This window comes from Ursus maritimus, unplaced genomic scaffold, assembly GCF_017311325.1.
Source record: "Ursus maritimus isolate PB19 unplaced genomic scaffold, ASM1731132v1 scaffold_13, whole genome shotgun sequence".
NCBI lineage: Eukaryota > Metazoa > Chordata > Mammalia > Carnivora > Ursidae > Ursus > Ursus maritimus.
The window spans coordinates 2,734,357-2,752,472 of NW_024423675.1; the positions used below are offsets into that span (position 1 = coordinate 2,734,357).

Below are 18,116 nucleotides of genomic sequence, written 5' to 3' on the forward strand. Positions count from 1 at the left end.
GTCTATTCCCAAGTTCCTCAGTGAAGATATCACCTTACTGAGAAAGGACTTCACTTTGAACCAGGACATGCTCCAAGGCGGAGCTACATGAAGCAGTGATTATGAAACAGGAAACACTGAAACACAAGTTTTCTAGGCTAGTTATCTCTATGACAGAACTGACAGAACGCATGCACACACCCTCTTCTTCATAGTCTTCCTATCAGAGAAATTTCCCCCTCCGCCCCGAATCAGAAGCCATTGCAGCAATCTAAAGAGCTTTGCTTCTGAAGAGGTCAAACTTCATGAACCATAGACGTAAATAAGAATAGGAAAATTATTATTGCCTTGTATTAAGATAAACATGAGGAGACACATTGAAAAATAGGGACTAGACTATGAAGCGAGGCATGAGTTTTGGTGAAAGTGGGGATTTAGGTGCATGTATGTTCTGTGCAAGTGACCTTTAGGTGCTTACCGATTCCATCTCGTCCAGAGAATATAATGACATGCACACAGAGGACATCATTCATGTGAATAAGCACCTAGGGTCTAAAAGAGGTTGAGTGTTGTGTGTCCACAACACTGGCAGTGTGCTTTTCCAGGGGCTCCCCAGGAACAACTATCACCAGTTGTTACGGGTGTCCTATTCCTGGCAGCACCGAGTATAATGCTGTGGATACAATAGGTGGTTAATAAGTGCAAATTAAATCAGTGAGTGTCTTGTCCATGTAGTTTTGGAAAGCTGGAGAAGGATGGGTAGGGGGAACTTCAATTGCATCATAACCTTGAATTATGTTCGTCACACAGGTATTTCTGTGGTGCCTACAGAAGAATGTGAAATTTATAGAGTTAACAGGCATTTATGAGAAAATAGACCAGTATATTAAATTGAATAAAATATACGCCGCTGGAAAAATGATCCTGGAGTATTTATCAATGGCATGGGTGTCGATCCTCATGCTCACATAGCTGCTCCTCTGACTTTTCCTCTGCGGGGAGCTCCTCTCCGAGGCCAAGGTCAGCTGCACCACCATCTTGTCTGGCTTCTCTCCGTTCTCCGGTATGTAGCTGCCCAGGTCATTAACCTCCCCGTCACTGTAGCTGCCATCCAGCATGACCCCGCGAGGCTGGGGTAGTCCACAGGTGCAGGGAAGCTGCGAACACAGCAAACACACGCTGTGATGCGAGCTCAGTTCCAGCTCTCAGAAGAAACCGCATGCTGGTCGGGGCTGCCTTTTCTAGTTTCTTTTATTCCCAGTTAGGGGCGGGGCATGGGAAAATAACGGTGTTGGCTCTGCAGACCGGCTAAAAGAGCAGGTGCCCATTTTTGTTCCAAGTCTATGGAGCAACTCTTAGGGAACATCACATGGTATCAGAGACCAACCTGAATGTTCATGATCAGATAACTGTGCTGTTCTCTCTGAGATTAAAAATGGATAGGAGCCCTGATAAAAATATTTGCAGATAACATTAGGTGTGTGTAGTGTGATGGGGTGGGGATTGTGGAGATAGTTTACTCCTACTTAGGTTTAGTTTTCTGGAGGAAATAACCATTTGACTGCAGACAGGAGGAAGAAAGAAAAGTTGGGTGGGAGGGAAGATGATCTGGGAAATGATGGAAGCTGCACAAGGTCACGTATGAAAGAGAAGTTCCTAGAATGGAGGAGGTGCTTCCCTGGAAGGGGTTTGCTTGTTTGTTTGTTTGTTTGATTACACCTGTGGGTTCACAAATAATTGTTTCACCATGTTGAATTGTCATCTATTTTTAGCACTAAACAATGAACACCACCATGATTAAAGGGACTCTGTCTTAGTTAACTTGGCTTAGCTGTTGGTATATGGTAGGTGCTAAATAAATATTTGAACGACTGAAAGATGTAGCCCAGGGTAAATGTCGCACTGTTTTAACACACTATTTTGTTTGCTCTTCACACCAGCTTGTGAAGTAGGTGGAGGAGGGGATGTCACCGCCCCAATTTACAGAGAAGGTTTGACCTGTCCACGGTCCGAAGCAGGACCAGGCTCTATCCCTGAGCAGACGCCTCACTCGTGGCAAGGTCACCTTCTCGCGCAGCTTGCACTCCTTGCGCTCCTGCACGGTGGTCAGGTAGTTGACGGCGGCGTACTCCAGCACCGACAGGAACACGAACACGAAGCTGACCCAGAGGTAGATGTCCACTGCCTTGATGTAGGAGACGCGGGGCATGGAGGCGTTTACGCCCGTGATGATGGTGGACATGGTCAGCACAGTGGTGATCCCTGCAAATAGAGTGAGACACAAGTTTCACTGAACACCCTGGAGGCCATCACTCCTCTCTTCTTTTTCTGTTCTCCTTCCGCCTAGAATATCTCCATCCCTGCCCCTCCGTCTAGCAAACACCTATTCATCTTTCAAGATTTAGCACTTTTTTAAAAAGATTTATTATTTATTTATTTATTTATTTATGTATTTAAGAGCGTGTGAGAACAAGAGCAAGAGAGAACAGAGGGAGAGGGAGAAGCAGACTCCCCACTGAGCAGGGAGCCCTACCCAAGGCTCCATCCCAGGACCCTGAGCTCACAACCTGAGTCTAAGGCAGACTCCTAACGCACTGAGCCACCCAGGTGCCCCTCAAGATTTAGCTTTTATAAAGCGTCTCCTGTTCCCCCACCTCCTCACCCATTCCCTCCCCTCCACATCCTCCCAAACACCTGTCTCACTTTGTCCTTCCGTAGAGAGCACACCCTAGAAATTTTTGGCAGTAAGATATTTATTTCCATTCAATTGATTAAAACAGAGATTTATGGGGGCCCCCGGCTGGCTCAGTCAATACAGCATGCGACTCTCGATCTCGGGGTGGTGAGTTCCAGCCCCACGTTGGGCATAGAAATTACTTTAAAAAATAAAATCTTAAAAATAAATAAATAAATAAATAAAACAGAGATTATATAATGAGCAGGTATATATGTGTTTCTTGTAACTACTTCTCCAAAAAGGGAAAGAAGTGCACTAGGTATATTTCAGTACTTGTGTCCTTGTTGCTGGTATAGGATCTTGCAGTCCTGGGCCTGCATTATTAGTTGTCAGGGCCATTCTGGCAGCCACCCCCATGCCAGCCCTGGCCGCCCATTCACCAGTGTTGACTTGAGGATGCGGAGGTCAATTTTACCAAGAATTGATGTTAACTTCATTTAGGGGGGTTAGATTTTTAAAACTAAAATTGTTGTTTATTTAACACGGTGACCGTTCAAGCTACAGAACACCTGTTAAAGGACAGGGCGTTTGTCAGGGGTACTTGCCTGGGATTTCAAATTAAACTGAGAGCATTTGCTTGACAAGCATCGAATCACAGGGGACTGGGGTCACCTTAAGGGCCAGTTCCAATTCAGTGTCACTAAAACCTGGGGGATGACCCTGCCCCTCGAAGCCTCGGAACCATCTGAGCAATGGTGGTGTGCGTGACTGAGCGGACGCAATATTTAAGGTGGGGGAGAGAGTTGATGGCAAGTAGCTATTCCTGAAATGCTTACAGAGTAGGGATTTTCAGACGTGAGCGTGTATAAGAATGACCAGGAGACCTTGTTCAAAATGTAGGTTCCGGTCCTTTCTCAGAGATTCTAATTCTATACACGTAGATGAGACACAGGATTCTTCTTTTTTAACAATTTCGCCCAGAGATTCCATTGCAAAGATCCCTTGGGCCGCCTTTGGAGAAACCCTGTTATGGAACATGGTTTCCTTCTGCAGGTGGGCAGAGAAAGCACCCACACACCAGGACCACTGACTCCAGAACATGGTTCTAACAAAACTTGGGGTATTTGCATGGGCACTTGTGGGACCCTGGAGACATAGGTTCTTAATAATGGCATTTTACCCGTGAATCAATAACCTGGTGTTTCCAAGTAATCACGCCAACAGAGGTTTAGAACCAATTTGAAATGAACAGTTTCATCTGGAAGAAATTACTTGTATTTTAGACGCCCGAAAGACACACTTGAGATGTTCCTTACCTAAAGGGACTCTGGCAGGCACGGCTCTGCGGTCGATCCAGAAGGACACCCAGGACAGCATGACCATCAGGGTGGCAGGAAAGTAAGTTTGGAGCAAGAAGAAGAAGATATGGCGTCGCAAGGTGAAGTTAATGTACAGACGGTTGTACCAGCCTGGGGGACACAGAAAGAAAAGATCGCACACGCCACAGCTACTCAGCTCCCGCACACGACCCCTTCTGTTCAGGGACTCGTGAATGCCTTAGACACTCTCCTGGAAACTTGCCATACCGTTACAAAGCTTAAGTGAGAAAAACCATGGACTCCAGAGTGATTATATGACAACCAACACCACCTGGGTGAGTCCCTCTCAAGGCATCTTTGGCCCCTGTCCTGTATGTAAACGAACCCCCTGAGAAGGCCATTTAGACTCTTGTCACGTTTTGGGACAGAGCCTAGCAATGTCACCATTACTTAGCTGCTTATTGGAGATGCAGACTCTCGGCCCCAGCCCAGACCTACTGCATCAGAATCTCCTTTTAACAACACTCCCCACATGATTTATAGGCATGATAAAGTTCGAGACACATTTACTTAAACAAGCCCCTTTGGATTTCTTTATGGAGGAAAATGTTTTAAAGTTAAAATCCCAAGCTAACCCATACATTGCATTTAGGAACAGTGAACGATCACAGGTTCAGCTACGCTTCAGCTCTGCCCTTGTGTTCTCTGCAAGGAGGAAATACGCATGGGGGCGGTCAAAGGAACAGGAGAAAGATGGAAGGAAAAGGAAAAAGCAGGATAAACCTGGGATGACGAGGACTGAAAATGAAATGGAGACTTGGCAACATTAACTTGAAAACCTGGCGTCCTGGATAATTATAATGCAATGGTTATCACTGTTAAACAGTCCCAGAAAGGGACTGTGCAGGTGCTGTAGACTGACCGTGTCCCCCCAAAATTTGTATGTTGAAACCTAATCCTCTACGTGATGATATTTGGAGGTGGGGCCTTTGGAAGTGATTGCATCATGAGTGGGATTAGTGCGCCTATAAAAGAGACCCCAGATCGCTCCCTTGCGCCTCCCCGCATGCGAGGACACAGCAAGAACTGGCTGTCTGTGAACTAGGAAGTGGGCTCTCATTGGACACTGACTCTGCCGGCACCTTGATCTTGGACTTCCGGCATCCAGAGCTGTGAGAAGTGAATGTCTGTTCTATAGATGCCACCCAGTCTATGGTATTTTGTGATAGCAGCCCAAACAGACTAAGACAAGAGGAAGTGTCAGATTGCTATGGATGAAGTGTGGATCCCCTGAAAAACCAAGACTCCTAAGCGATATATACAGAAGATGAGATATGCTGGATTGCAGCGACATGCTGGGAGTAAAACAGTGCCCTCCGTTACGGATTGGAAGACTTGAAAGGTTGCACTTCCTGCACAGTCATGCAAAATTTTGGCAAAAGAATCCACATAAAGAGGGGCTCTTGGGTGGCTCAGTCAGCTAAGCATCCGACTCTTGATTTCAGCTCAGGTCCTGATCTCAGTGTCGTGAGTTCAAGCCCGGCACTGGGCAGCCACGCTGGGCGTGGAGCCTACTTAAAAAAGAAAGAAAGAAACTACATAAAGATTTGAATAATATCATCCTGAAAGGTGATTAGTCAACCCGGAGGTAAGGGTTGGAGAGAGCTGTTCCCCTCAGCTGCCAGGAGGAGGACCACAGAGCATGCCCCCAGGCAAGGAGAGGTGACAAGCCCATACACCGCTGAGCCCAGAGGCTCACAAGGCCACAAAGAGGGACTGTGCAAGCAGCATACTTAAGAGAAAATTCACTGAAGCAAAGAGAAAAAAAAAGAGAAAGAGAGAGACAGGATTAGTTGAGTGGAGCAGAGGGAATGGAAATCAATAGACCTAAAATTGAACCGTTTCTTGCCTCAGAGGAGGGGGTTCTGGGAATCCCATCGGGGGATTGCTACACTGGCAAAAGGATTGGTTCAAACAAACCTCCTCACATGGCTGATGTTTGAGTCCTTACTGATGTATTCTAGGGCCTCACTTCGGACGCTTTTCCAAAAATCACGTCTCCCCGGTGCTGGCCACCCCGAGACCTGATTTAGGATTTCCACCTTTGGCTTCAAATCCAGGTGGCACCCTCTGTGCTTCCCTCGTTCCTTCCTCCCTCCTTCCCTTCTAGCGCTCATCTGTCTTTAAGGAGTCATTGCCTTTTTTCCAGTACAGCATGAGGTCATCCTCCGTGTAGGCATCTGAAAAGACGAGAGACAGCGGTGGGGAGCCGGGCCTGTCTGGGGGGCTCCGTGGAAGCAGCTCCACATCTCCTACACCAACTATCAGGATGGTAGTAAGAGAGTTGGAATAAAAATCCACAGTCTAAACAAAGCAAAACAACATTTTTAAAAAAGACAAATTCTCCCCAGTCTTCCAGAAGTCGTCAGAGCAAAACTCTCAAGCCAAATGCTCCTAATTCCTGCAAAGGCGTTCGCCCCACAATTCAGCCTGCCATTTAGTAGGTTACCATACACGAAATTGGTATACTCGTAGAGCAGAAATGGTGAAATTGTGGCAAAACCGCTTACAGACCATCCTTACAGACCTAGGCTGATTTAGCCCTTTCTTTTCTCCTTCCTAAGTGTAGTGTTGCATCCTTGATGGCGAATATCTTTAAATACTCTCCAGGTAATAAGGGCGGCGTTCTAGAGAGAAACGACCCATAAAGTGATGGCAGCAGAACACAAGCCCCTTCTCTGCAGGCTTCCAATGGCTCCTACCCAGGGTAGAATCAGTGATGCCCCCAGAACGATCATGCCCTCTGGCGCTTCTGCGTCCTGACCCTCGCCTGCTTTCGTTGAGCGCACACTGAGTCCAGCTGAGCAAACCTACCTGCAGCCTGGACAGAACTGAGGTAAGACCTAACAATGGCCGGTGCAGTCTGCTTGTGTGTTCCACTGTTCTTGTCCTATTTCATTCCTCTGTTTTATCGTATGTCTTACCCTTGACCTGTGTGATGGTTGGTTTCATATATCCACTTGGCTAGGTTCTAGGACCCAGTTGTTCAATCAAACACTAACCCAGCTGTTGCTCTGAAGATGCTTTCTAGATGGGACGCCTACAACCACTTCACCAGAAGTAAAGGAGATGATCCAGGACAACCTGGGTAGGCCTGATCCCATCAGTTGAAAAGCCTTAAGGGCAGACCTGAGGTTTCTCCAAAGAAGAAGAAATTCTGCCTGTGGAGGACAGGCTCAGGTCCCAACGGGGGTTCCCAGCCTTCCCTTCCCACCAGCCTGCCCTGCAGATGGCAGACTTGCCCCACCAGCCCCTACGCTCACACAAGCCAATTCCTTGCACTCAATATCTCTTAGCATGCATCTCCAATATTCTGCTTCTCTGTGCACCCTGACTGATGCAACCTGGAAGGCGCTACCTTCGTGATGGAGTGCCTGGGTGTACTGGGGAAAGCAGGGTACTGGAGCCAATGAGTTAAGTCCTTAGTGCTATGTCCCTCCACGTATAATGGAGATAACAGTAACCTTCTGGTGAGGATGAAATGACAGCAGGCAGAAAGCCACTATGCGGTGGGTAGTCCCTCCCTTGGTCCTGGGGTTTATTACTCCCTTTTCCCACATTCAGTGTCCTATGGAGCTGTCCATTGGATCTCTGTGTCAACATTCCTGCCCTCCTCCACCCCAGATGACTGGGGCCAGGGGATCCCTGGCTCACTGCACACAACTGCAGGTAGGCTTAAAAAGAGGCCCTGTGCCAAAGAGATTCCTCACTAGGGCTTGGTCACCAGCCAGGAAGGGCCAGGGGTCATGAGCTGGTATTCACTTGGGAGGAGTGGGCCAGCTGGAGTTATGGGGGAGTCCAGACCGTGCCCACCAGAGGAAGCATTGGGGCAAAAACTGAAAAACAGAGCAGTTGTGTAGAGAGCTGCAGATGTAAGTCAGTAGTCCTTGACGCTGTCTCAGCCTTGCTCTTCCTGGGGCCTGGCTCTTAACCTGTGCAGGGCATCCGTGTGTGCAAGTGTCCTGAGGCCCCTCAGCTGTGCCTGAGACTCTCAAGCACCACCTGCGCTCACCTTGGCAGTTCCCGCAGGCAATCGTTACCAAACTGGTTTTTGCCAAGAAATCTTTTCTTCGACAGAAATCTTATGCAGAGGAACAATAAAACAGATCAAAAATGAGTTCACACATTGGACGGCAGGTAGAAACAGCTGCACAAGGAGACCCACATTTGCTGAGCCCTCTACCCCCTCCCCAGCAGTTGCCGAGGTTCCCACGGAACCAAGTTTAAAGCCATTGCCGTAGCGTGTTGAAAGGGTCAATTATGGGAGCAGAGGTTTTAGTCTCAGACTTGTTCCTGATTTTCAGAATTACCCTGAACTTAGATTTAATCTAAAAAAATCACTTGAAAAAATCACTAGCCATGAATGAGGAGCTGTTCCTGCTACTGAGAGTTAGTGGTGTTGGGAATTACTCAGGATCTGTGTGCTAATGTCCCGGACAGTCTACTCACAGCTTTCGATTTCAAGGGAGCACGTTTGTGTGTCCAGGGGAAATCGGCTGAAGTCCATGTTGCACATTGCAGTCACTGTAACCCTACAAACAAAAAGACAAAGCCCAAATTTTCAGAGGCTGCAAAATACAAGTGCAAAATGATAAACAGAAAAGGGCTCTGCTTCCTTCCAGTATAACTGCCTCCTTATAATTCATATGCAAGGTGTCAGGATGTAGGTAAGTAGCTTAGGTATGATAAAGTATGATAAAGTCATTGCAGTACTCTGGGTTTAACTCCAGAGTGTCTCTACCAACTTCTATCGCATTCAAGCATGTTAACGAAGCAATGCTTTCAATCGATATAAAAATGTGAAATAAAAACTCATATGATATTGCTTCTTAAAAGAAACCATAGGAGCATATATTGTTCTCTGGTTTTAGATAAATTCAGTTTTTTTCTGCTCTTTTATTGAATTTGTCGATATTCAACATTTATATACAACATATCAGAAATAATATTAATGAAACCTTTCTGCCAGTGGCCAAATTGGGCACTTTTTTTTTTTTTTACAATGTTGATATTTTTATATTGATAATAATATCTCCTAGTGGGCATGGGTGTTTTTAGTGGATAATTCCATGGAGATCATAGTAATGAAAAAACACTGAGAGCTTTTTTGTACCAGCATGTAAGCGCTTGCTGGCATCTGATGGTTCTGTTTGAGTTTACACAGGAAAATGGGCTTCTGCATCAAAGAATAAACAAACACAGATCATTAGTCATAGATGAAAATTCTCCCATCTCGTGGGCAATCTCATGGCAGGATATGATTAACAGTTATTGGCTGATACTGAACAAACTATTTTTCCTTCAACCACAAAAAAATTGCTATGTATAACCTTGTAGAAGCTGTCTGGATGATTCATGGCCAAAAGGAAAAAACAATCACTTTTAATTAAAATGGAAATTTCGGGTGCCTTGGAGGCTCAGTCAGTTAAGTGTCTGCCTTTGGCTCAGGTCATGATCCCAGGGTCCTCGGATTGAGCCCCACACCGGGCTCCCTGCTCAGCAGGGAGTCTGCTTCTCCCTCTCCCTCTGCCTCTCCTCCCTGCTTGTGCTTTCTACTACATATATTAACTATTCCCAACAACCCTGGGAGTACAGACTGGCCCCACAACACCCACAGGGTGTTTAACGGCTCTTCTCTTGCCCTCTGACAGCAGTGTCTCCCACTGGTAGGCACACGTGTACCAAGCTCTCGGAGAAGTCCCATTGAAGGCTCATGGCATGCTCACGACTCTCTCCCAAGAACAATCTCACAAATCTTTCCCTCTGGCCACAATCAAGGCCTCTTTTTTTTTTCACTTAAATCAAACAAACTTATGACTTTATTTGCGACGAAAAATCAAAGCATCTGTTTCAGCCACAAGGAGGCTCACTGACAACTTTGATTCTGAACACACAGGAGGGTTTTCCACTTCCTTGTTTTTTATGTAGTGCTGCTGTGATCACATCCAGCAGTGTGCTGGGCTAGACTTCATCTGGCTCAGGAAAGCTGCTTGCTAGGTTTTCAGGAAGTTTGTAAGCTGGTTGTTCAATAAAGCCATTATTATATTTTTTTAAAGAGTTTATTTTTAAACGATCTTTACACACAACCTGGGGCTTCCCGCGATCAAGAGTCACACACTTTACTGACTGAGCCTGCCAAGCGCCCCTAAATATAGCCATTATTAAAAATGAAATTATAGGGGTGCCTGGGTGGCTCAGGCATTGGGCGTCTGCCTTCGGCTCAGGGCGTGATCCCAGGGTCCTGGGATCAAGCCCCACATCGGGCTCCTCCGCTGGGAACCTGCTTCTTCCTCCCCCACTCCCCCTGCTTGTGTTCCCTCTCTTGCTGGCTGTCAAATAAATAAATAAAATCTTTAAAAAAAATGAAATTATATAAACTTAAGTAACTTACATTTAAAACAGACTAATAAATACTCAAAAATCATCACTTCTTACTTATTTTACCATTATTGATACAGCTGAAGTTACATCTATAATGTTTACTTGGTGGAAAATACTATCCGACAGTGTGCTGCTATGCGTTCTTCCCAACTCTGCATTGAGTGACGACAGGTTGATAGTTTGAAGTCAGCTGTGATGGCAGTATTTGCACTATAGAAATCAGCCAATGCTACAAATCAGAGCTTGATATATTGTTTTGTAGATTGTCTAGAATTAAGAAAGCAGATTAAACCTAAAAGTCTGTTATATCTTTTGCCATTACATATAAATAGTACAAAAAATTTAGGATACCATCTTCCAGTATTTAAAAGCTATTATCCAATTCAGCAAGGAAATTGCTATGTCTCTGATGAATGAATGAAGTTCCTACATTGTTCTGGGCTGTTTCATTTTGTCATAAACAAAATAGGGGCACCTGGCTGGCTTAGTTGGTACAGCACGTGATTCTTGATCTCGGGGTTGTGAGTTAGAGCCCCATGTTGTGTTTAAAGATTACTTAAAAAAATAATAAAACAAACAAAAATATCAACAATCTTTTTGATCAGATCTACACTCATTTATAAATCACATAATCACAAAAATGCTTACAAAACATTTTTTCATTGCATGATTTTGTAGAATTATTGTTGGTGATAGAATTATAAAAAATAATAGGTTATATGTCAATTATATCTCAATAAAACTGGGAAAAATGGGATTTTGTAAGAAATAGGAAGTCATATTGAAGTTATAAGTGTATGGGGTTTATAACAAAAAGTATTACATATATGTTTCACTTATAAGTCATGTACTCTAGGTCGTCTGTATCAGCCACGTTTACGACAAGCTTACGCACACGTATGTATGCGCACGTTCAGCCCAGACAACCAGTAGTGAGACACTTACCAGGACACCGGAAGTCACGTGCATTACGGTCTAGTTTTTTGTGTCCCTGGTGGTGCCGTTAGGTTGTGAGGTTTTGTTGGTGGTTTTTGAGCTTTAGGATGCTTGACAGCCTGCCTCAGATGTGAGGACTCCAGGGAGAACCAACCCAACACGGCTGGGGGAAGGGATTGAAACCTCCTTGACCCTCCGGAGCTCTTCTATGGGGGGAGGCATTTCAAGTTGTGGAGAGGAAAACCCCATAACTCCACTCTGAGTCTGGTAACCAATTGCTCGGGTCCCAAGCCAGGGTGAGTACTGAGGGATCAGCATAAGTACTCCTTTGGAGGATGGGGGCAGAAATTCCCTTCAACATTCCCGTCTTTGATGCAAAAAATACACCGTGTCCAGGCATCCCTTACTTTGACACCGGAGTATGGATTCATCTTTGCCAAAACAAAGTCTTTAAAGCTGAAATGCACCAGGGCGCCTGGGCGGCTCAGCTGTTAAGCGTCTGCCTTCAGCTCAGGTCATGATCCTGGGGTCCTGGGGTGGAGCCCCACATTGCATCCAGCTTCCTGCTCAGCGCAGAGTCTGCTTCTCCCTCTCCCTGCCCCCCACTCCTGCTCTATCTCCACCCCCCGTCGAATAAATAAATAAAATCTTCAAAAAGCAAAACAAAACGGAAATGCACATGAGCCCAGCACAGGAGGAGTAAATCACAGCAAGCAGAGCCCCTTCTCGGTGAAGGCCCGCAGCTCACCTGCACAAGTCCTCCCCGGGAGGGCCAGGGGGACGCCGTGAGATTCTAAAGCTGGCCAGCAGTGAAAGCCAGGCTGGGGCGCCTGTGTTTAAGGGAAGCTTCTCCAGGTCAGTGAGTAATGAGCGCTTGAACATTTCTAAGACATCTGAGCTCATAAGAAAAACAGATTATATTCTTTATATTATAAAAGTGATGCTCAGAATACCATTTAGAGTCATAAAGCGTCCCGGGATTTCCAGAGTTTCTCGAGTGGGACTATGTGGTGAGAAAGGGCAGCACACATGCCTGTGGCTGGCCACGTAAGGTAAAGAATTTCTTTTAGGCCAAGTTCTAAAATATACCTGGAAGATGGGAACTGTAGACATCTAAGGAGGCAAGGCTTTCAGAAGAATACGTTATCTATTTCGCTGACTCCCAGTAGAGTCTAAATAAAACTTTTATTAAATTTTTTTAAAGATTTTATTTATTTATTTGACAGAGATAGAGACAGCCAGCGAGAGAGGGAACACAAGCAGGGGGAGTGGAAGAGGAAGAAGCAGGCTCCTAGCAGAGGAGCCTGATGTGGGGCTCGATCCCAGATCGCCGGGATCACGCCCTGAGCCGAAGGCAGACGCTCAACCGCTGTGCCACCCAGGCGCCCCTAAAATTTTTAAATTAAAATATAACCTACAGGATAAGGCATAAATCATGAGCATCAGCTTGAGAAATTTCCACAAATGTGTTTTGGAGACTAAATAATTCCTTACAAGTATTACCCACAAATCGTGGGTAAAAGTGGTTTCCCTTGACGTTGAAAGGTGGAGCCTCCTGAGAGGTTCGAGGGTGGCTGGTCAAGGCCAAAAAGCAGCACTGAAGCTGTGGTTAGACGAACGATCGGCCTTTCCGCCCCTGGGAGTCAGAGCAGCTCCGGGAGAGAGGCGGCGCGGGGAGGCTGCGAGGCCCTTACCGGAGGCTGTAGAGCACCTTCCCGTCGGGCTGGACCCGCAGCATGACGTTGTCCGTGGTGGTGTCGTGGATGAAGGAGCGCTTGGAGTGCACGAAAAACATGTCGGGGACCCAGATCTTCTTCACCAGCCGGCCGTCGAACGTCATGCTGAGGTTGTTGGTGCTCGGGAAGGACAGCCTCTCGTCCTTCCAGTAGTGCCTCAGGTAGAGGGTCATCGTGAAGTCCTGGGGGAGGGGCGGAGAGGGGGGCGCACACACTGAACCTGCTGGTGCCCGCGGGACCCCGGGCGCCCCACGGAGCCCGCCGCCTGGCTGGAATGAAGCCGCAGGGTCCGGTGCCTGGGGTTTGTTGCAGCAGGAGGGCTGCAGGGGAGGGGCGCAGCCAGACGTCGCTAGCCGAACCGGTGTTCCCGCGGCCAGCCCATCCCGGCATCTGCCTCCACACTGACCAGGTGCCGCCGCCAGCACTGCTGACCCTCAGGCTGTTGGGGGGGGTGTGGGTAGGGCGGGATGAGCACCCCAGCTCCTTGGCCCCTCAGCTGGGATAACCCGGAGGTGTGGTCTTTGCTGACTCTCGGAGTTCCCCCCAAAGGGACTGAGGTTCATAGTAGTTACTGGTTTGAGGGCACGGGCCTTTTTGCTTCCTCCCCATCCCTGTCTCACCTCCGCCCACTCTCTTGGCGTGTTTCCTGGGACCGCCTCCCAAATAAACCACTTGTGCTAGAATGCTTCTCTCAAGTCTGCCTTTCGGAGAACCCAGACTAAGTGAGGCTGAAGACAGTCCTGTAAGTCGAGGAGTTGTAGAAATTCCATTTTCCCATCTAACTCGCTGGAAAGGTAAAAAGGGGACCCTTTTCAGCAGTTCTGCATTTCCACGGCCAGATGCAGGATCTCCAGCTGTAGAACATCTGGCTACATGACCGCTGCAACCCTGGACCGCACGGTTTCTGCTGGAGGGCCTTTGCCCAGAGAACACACACCAGTGGCAAGAGCCCAGGCACTGGAGGGAGATCGACTTTGCCATCCAGCTCTGTCTCATACCAGTTGGGTGGCTTCTGGCAAGTGTCTTAACCTTCCTGAGCCACCTGTAAAACGAGTGTGGGCATTCCCATGGCACAAGGAGTTGTGAGACCCAGTGATTCGGGTGTGTGGACCTCCTGGCCCAGCACAGGCCCCGTGTGAACCCACCCGCCCTCAGCCCCAGAAACAGAAGCACTTACCATGTCGACCTCTGAGATGCTGTCCAAGCTCTCCACCTGCACGTCCACACCAACGGGAATGGCCGGACCTGCAAACGGGGCATGGCAAGAAAACTTATTCTTTTTCTTTGAATTTTTATTACAAGCATGAGGAGCATTCTCCCTGGAACCCGTTTCCTCAGCTTCCTGTCAGATTTGAAGGTTTGGCATCCCCACATGTCAAGCTGAGGCGAAACCAGAAATCAAAGAGTTGAATCATGGGGTGGCTCCCTGGGATATTCCAACAAAAGGTTTTTAAAAAAAATTTTTTTTTTTTTGTCTGAATCATTCAGGTGATTCCGAAACAATGAGAGTCCTATAAAGCTTTCTTCTTTGGTTACACAGGCTCATCGAAAGGTACAGCGAAGATCTAGCTCAAAGCTGGGTCTAATCTAAGGAGTTACTGCCTAGCACGAGGTCGTCCACTTTATCCTTTATCTTTGCCTCCTGATTTTGTCGTGGAAGCCCATGTCTCTGTGGCCATGAGAAAGGCACTGCTTGGTAAACAGGCACCCAGAACGAAAGCCACAGTCAGGTCATTTGCCAAGCCCACAGACCTGCCTCTTTGCCACATGATGGAGTCGCTCCGAGAGGGACGTGATGCACCAGGGTGGCCTTGAAACATTAGAGTTTTGTTTGGCATTTCTAGGCCACGAAAACTTAATATTCATCAAGAGAAGGAAAGCATTATTAAGGGAATAGATTGCTGCCCCTTTCCCTCCCTGGATGTGGGGCAGGCGTGGGGCACACTCGGATTGTCATGGATGGAGGTAGGTTTGGATCCAACAGCGGTGGGTTAAGGATTGGATACAGACTCCCTTCCAGAACCTGTTTATTCTTTGGGTGAAGGTGGCTGGGAGAAATAAAAACGGGAGAACGATTTCTAAAATAAATATTTGATTCCAGGAAGAAACCCATATGGATGAAAACCCTATTTGACACTGAGGGGGCTGAAATCCGCCAGCTGCGGGCTCAGCTTCAAAGGGCTGTGACAGCCCTCTGCACTAGATCATTATTTTCTCAAGCTATTTTCATTTAATTAAACCCAGCAGACCACACGCTGCCCTCGGAGAGACACCCACAGTTCCGTCTGCCAGCTCCCAGATGAGCACGAATTTTGTCCAAGGTTGTTATTTCGGGGCATTTTCCGGAGGCAGCTTTGGGCTGCGGCTGCCCGGTCTCCCCTGGCCCTTCCCACAGCCGGCTGCTGGCCTCACAGATCCCCAGCCTTCCTTGTTGGGAGCCGCGGCCGGAGGACAGCTCAGCCAGCCTAGCCTGGGAGTGTGCTCAGCAGAGTGGGCTAGCCTGAGAGTGTGCTCAGCAGAGTGGGCTAGCCTGGGAGTGGGCTCAGCAGAGCCCATGGCGGGGCGGACAGGGGCGATGCTCAGAAGTCACCGTGGGCTCCGGCTCGGCCCCCTGAGCAGACTTGATAGGGGGAGAGCGAAGCGGGGTGGTCCCTTGGCTTGACTTCTACTGTGGACAGGGGCACAGACCCCACCAGGAGTGCAGGTCTCCTACCTCCAAAGCCGGGCCTCATGCTGAAATCATGGTCGTCTATCCTCAGAAGCTGCTCTGACTTGGTCAGTGGCGATTTGGTGATATCAGGGCTTCGCTTCAGAATTGGGCTGCCAACGGGGAGAAGCAAGTTCGTCACATATTCCAATCAAGACAGAGAAAAAAATGTTTGCAGTCAGATTTGATCGTGACCGTTTCAATGGGATGTGTTATTTCTTCTTTTACGCTATTGGATATTCTCTCTTCCTCTAGAATCATAACTGAGGAACTTTAAAAATACCAATGCCCAGGTCCCGCCTCAGAGATTTGGATTTGGGAACTTCAGGAATGAGGCCTGGCAATTGGTATTTTTAAAAGCTTCCCAGATGATTTTTTTTTAAAGATTTTTATTTATTTGAGAGAGAGAGATAGCAAGAGAGACAGAGCATGAGTGCGGGGTCGGGGGAGAGGGAGAAGCAGGCTCCCTGACAAGCAGGGATCCCAATGTTGGACTCGATCCCAGGATCCTGCGATCATGACCTGAGCAGAAGGCAGACGACTAACCAACTGAGCCACCCACGCTCCCAAAAGCTTCCCAGATGAATTTAATGTGTAGCTACGGCTGAGAACTGCTGGTCCTGGCCTTCTTAAGAAGTCTAAACTCCCCCAAAGTGCTGTGGCCATTCTGGGAGAGTTTGAGCTGGAGGGGAAAGACAGTGGGTGTGGGCAGAGCTTGGTACCCTTGACCTCTGCTGGCTCATTCTGCTCCTTGGCCAGGCATGGGGGTGCTGCTGAAAGTCACCACAGCTGAGGTGTGGACAAGAGACATCTTTAGAATGGTGCACGTGTGTTTATGGCCATGCCTGTCTTACTGTTGGCATCTCTGTGTACTTCTGGTTGTTGTCTCTGTCTGCGATGAAAATTAAAAGCAAAGGTGTGCTAGAGACAGTCTAGGTACTCAAATCAACAAAGCACTCCTCACCCTTCAGATCTACTTCCGGTACAGTCAGAATAAAATGTGAAAGAAAAAACCAAAACTATGATGCTTCAATGCATTAATTTAGCCTTTTGATGAGCTTTTTCCCAGTACCCACAGGAGCAGGGATTTGGAGAATTAATTACTTAGAACGACTGGTCTGAGGATGTCTGCCTCAAAATATCTGCCCCCTTAGTTCCCTCAGACCTGAAACTGATGTGGTTCCTAACTTGGACCTACCATGAAACTGTTACTACAGACAGTAATGCATTGCCAGGTGGACTGTATCGCTCAGGCATCCTTGCTCTCTGGCTTGTGGATTCAGCCAAATGGGCGCTGGCAGGAGATGACAGACGAGGGCATTTATTCCTAATTCTCTTCCTGCTTCAATGCCAGGGACTAGCAATTGTGCTGCTCTGTGATTACAAATAATCACAGTGTCTTCAACAGGCTCTAATAATACTATTTCCCCTCCAGGACTGTGGGTAGTCATGGCTTCCTGCTCGTCCTCAACCTTGAGGACATTGGCATGGCTGGTTGGTTCCCAGAACCTTGCCCACAGCTCTACGAGTAGTCCCTTTATTCAATTATTGGTTAAGCCCTTTTGAGCGCAATACTGTTTTCTGCCAGGAATTGACTGATGCCCACACATCAGGACTGATGCATAGGGGTTATGTCATCCGTAGCAAAGTGGCGCAGAGGCAGGAGCTCGGCAGGAGTGAGTCTCAGGAATGGGTCCCAAGAGTGGGGAAGAGCTAAGATTGCAGGGAGAGCTGTGTTTGGGCTCCAGGCCATCACTACTGATGGTCAGCAGGGGCAGGATGAGACTACAGGCCACCGAGGGCAGACTCTTCTTTATGTTTAGTATATTGTACCGTGCTCGGCCCCTCTGGGTTCTCAACACATGCTGGTGGAGTGAAGGAAGGAATCAGCCCCCTTGATGGGCATCTGAAAAGGGAAGCAGGAGGGATCAAAAGAAGGGCTTGGGATGGAAATTGAGCTTGACCCCGTTCTTTCTTTGGCTTTGGGCCAGCCTGAAACAGAGATGGGCTCTGAGATGCCACTGCCTCTCCCATCCTGAAGCTTAGATTCTAGCCTAGAAAAGACTGATAAATAGGATCCTTAAAGTATTTCTCACGATGTTTAATATTTTAAAATAAGTTTTTCTTTGCTTATATGCTCCTGTTAAATTTGCAAAATAGATTTAAACACAAAGGAGAAAATAAAAACCACTCGGAAATAATTTTTGCCATCTCATATACCCTTAACCTCTTAAGAGAGGGAGAAAGAGAGAAAGAGGAGATACTGTAACTTGCTTTTAAACTCAAGTTACAATATATCATGAAATATTTTACACGGCATT

The 18,116-nt window shown here is 47.4% G+C and overlaps 1 protein-coding gene across 1 annotated transcript in view; it reads right to left on the reverse strand.

Moving 5' to 3' along the window:
* Positions 1-356: 356 nt before the first annotated feature.
* GABRR1 (gamma-aminobutyric acid type A receptor subunit rho1) overlaps positions 357-18,116 on the reverse strand; it is a 30,024-nt gene continuing 12,264 nt past the window's right edge. The window contains exons 3-11 of the mRNA XM_008687538.1: positions 16,643-16,687; positions 15,802-15,911; positions 14,266-14,333; positions 13,047-13,270; positions 8,485-8,567; positions 6,147-6,215; positions 3,973-4,212; positions 2,045-2,241; positions 357-1,136 (exon numbers count right to left, since the gene is read on the reverse strand). Coding sequence (XP_008685760.1) covers positions 843-1,136; positions 2,045-2,241; positions 3,973-4,212; positions 6,147-6,215; positions 8,485-8,567; positions 13,047-13,270; positions 14,266-14,333; positions 15,802-15,911; positions 16,643-16,687 — 1,330 coding nt within the window. The 3' untranslated portion in view covers positions 357-842. The remainder of the gene's footprint in view (positions 1,137-2,044; positions 2,242-3,972; positions 4,213-6,146; positions 6,216-8,484; positions 8,568-13,046; positions 13,271-14,265; positions 14,334-15,801; positions 15,912-16,642; positions 16,688-18,116) is intronic.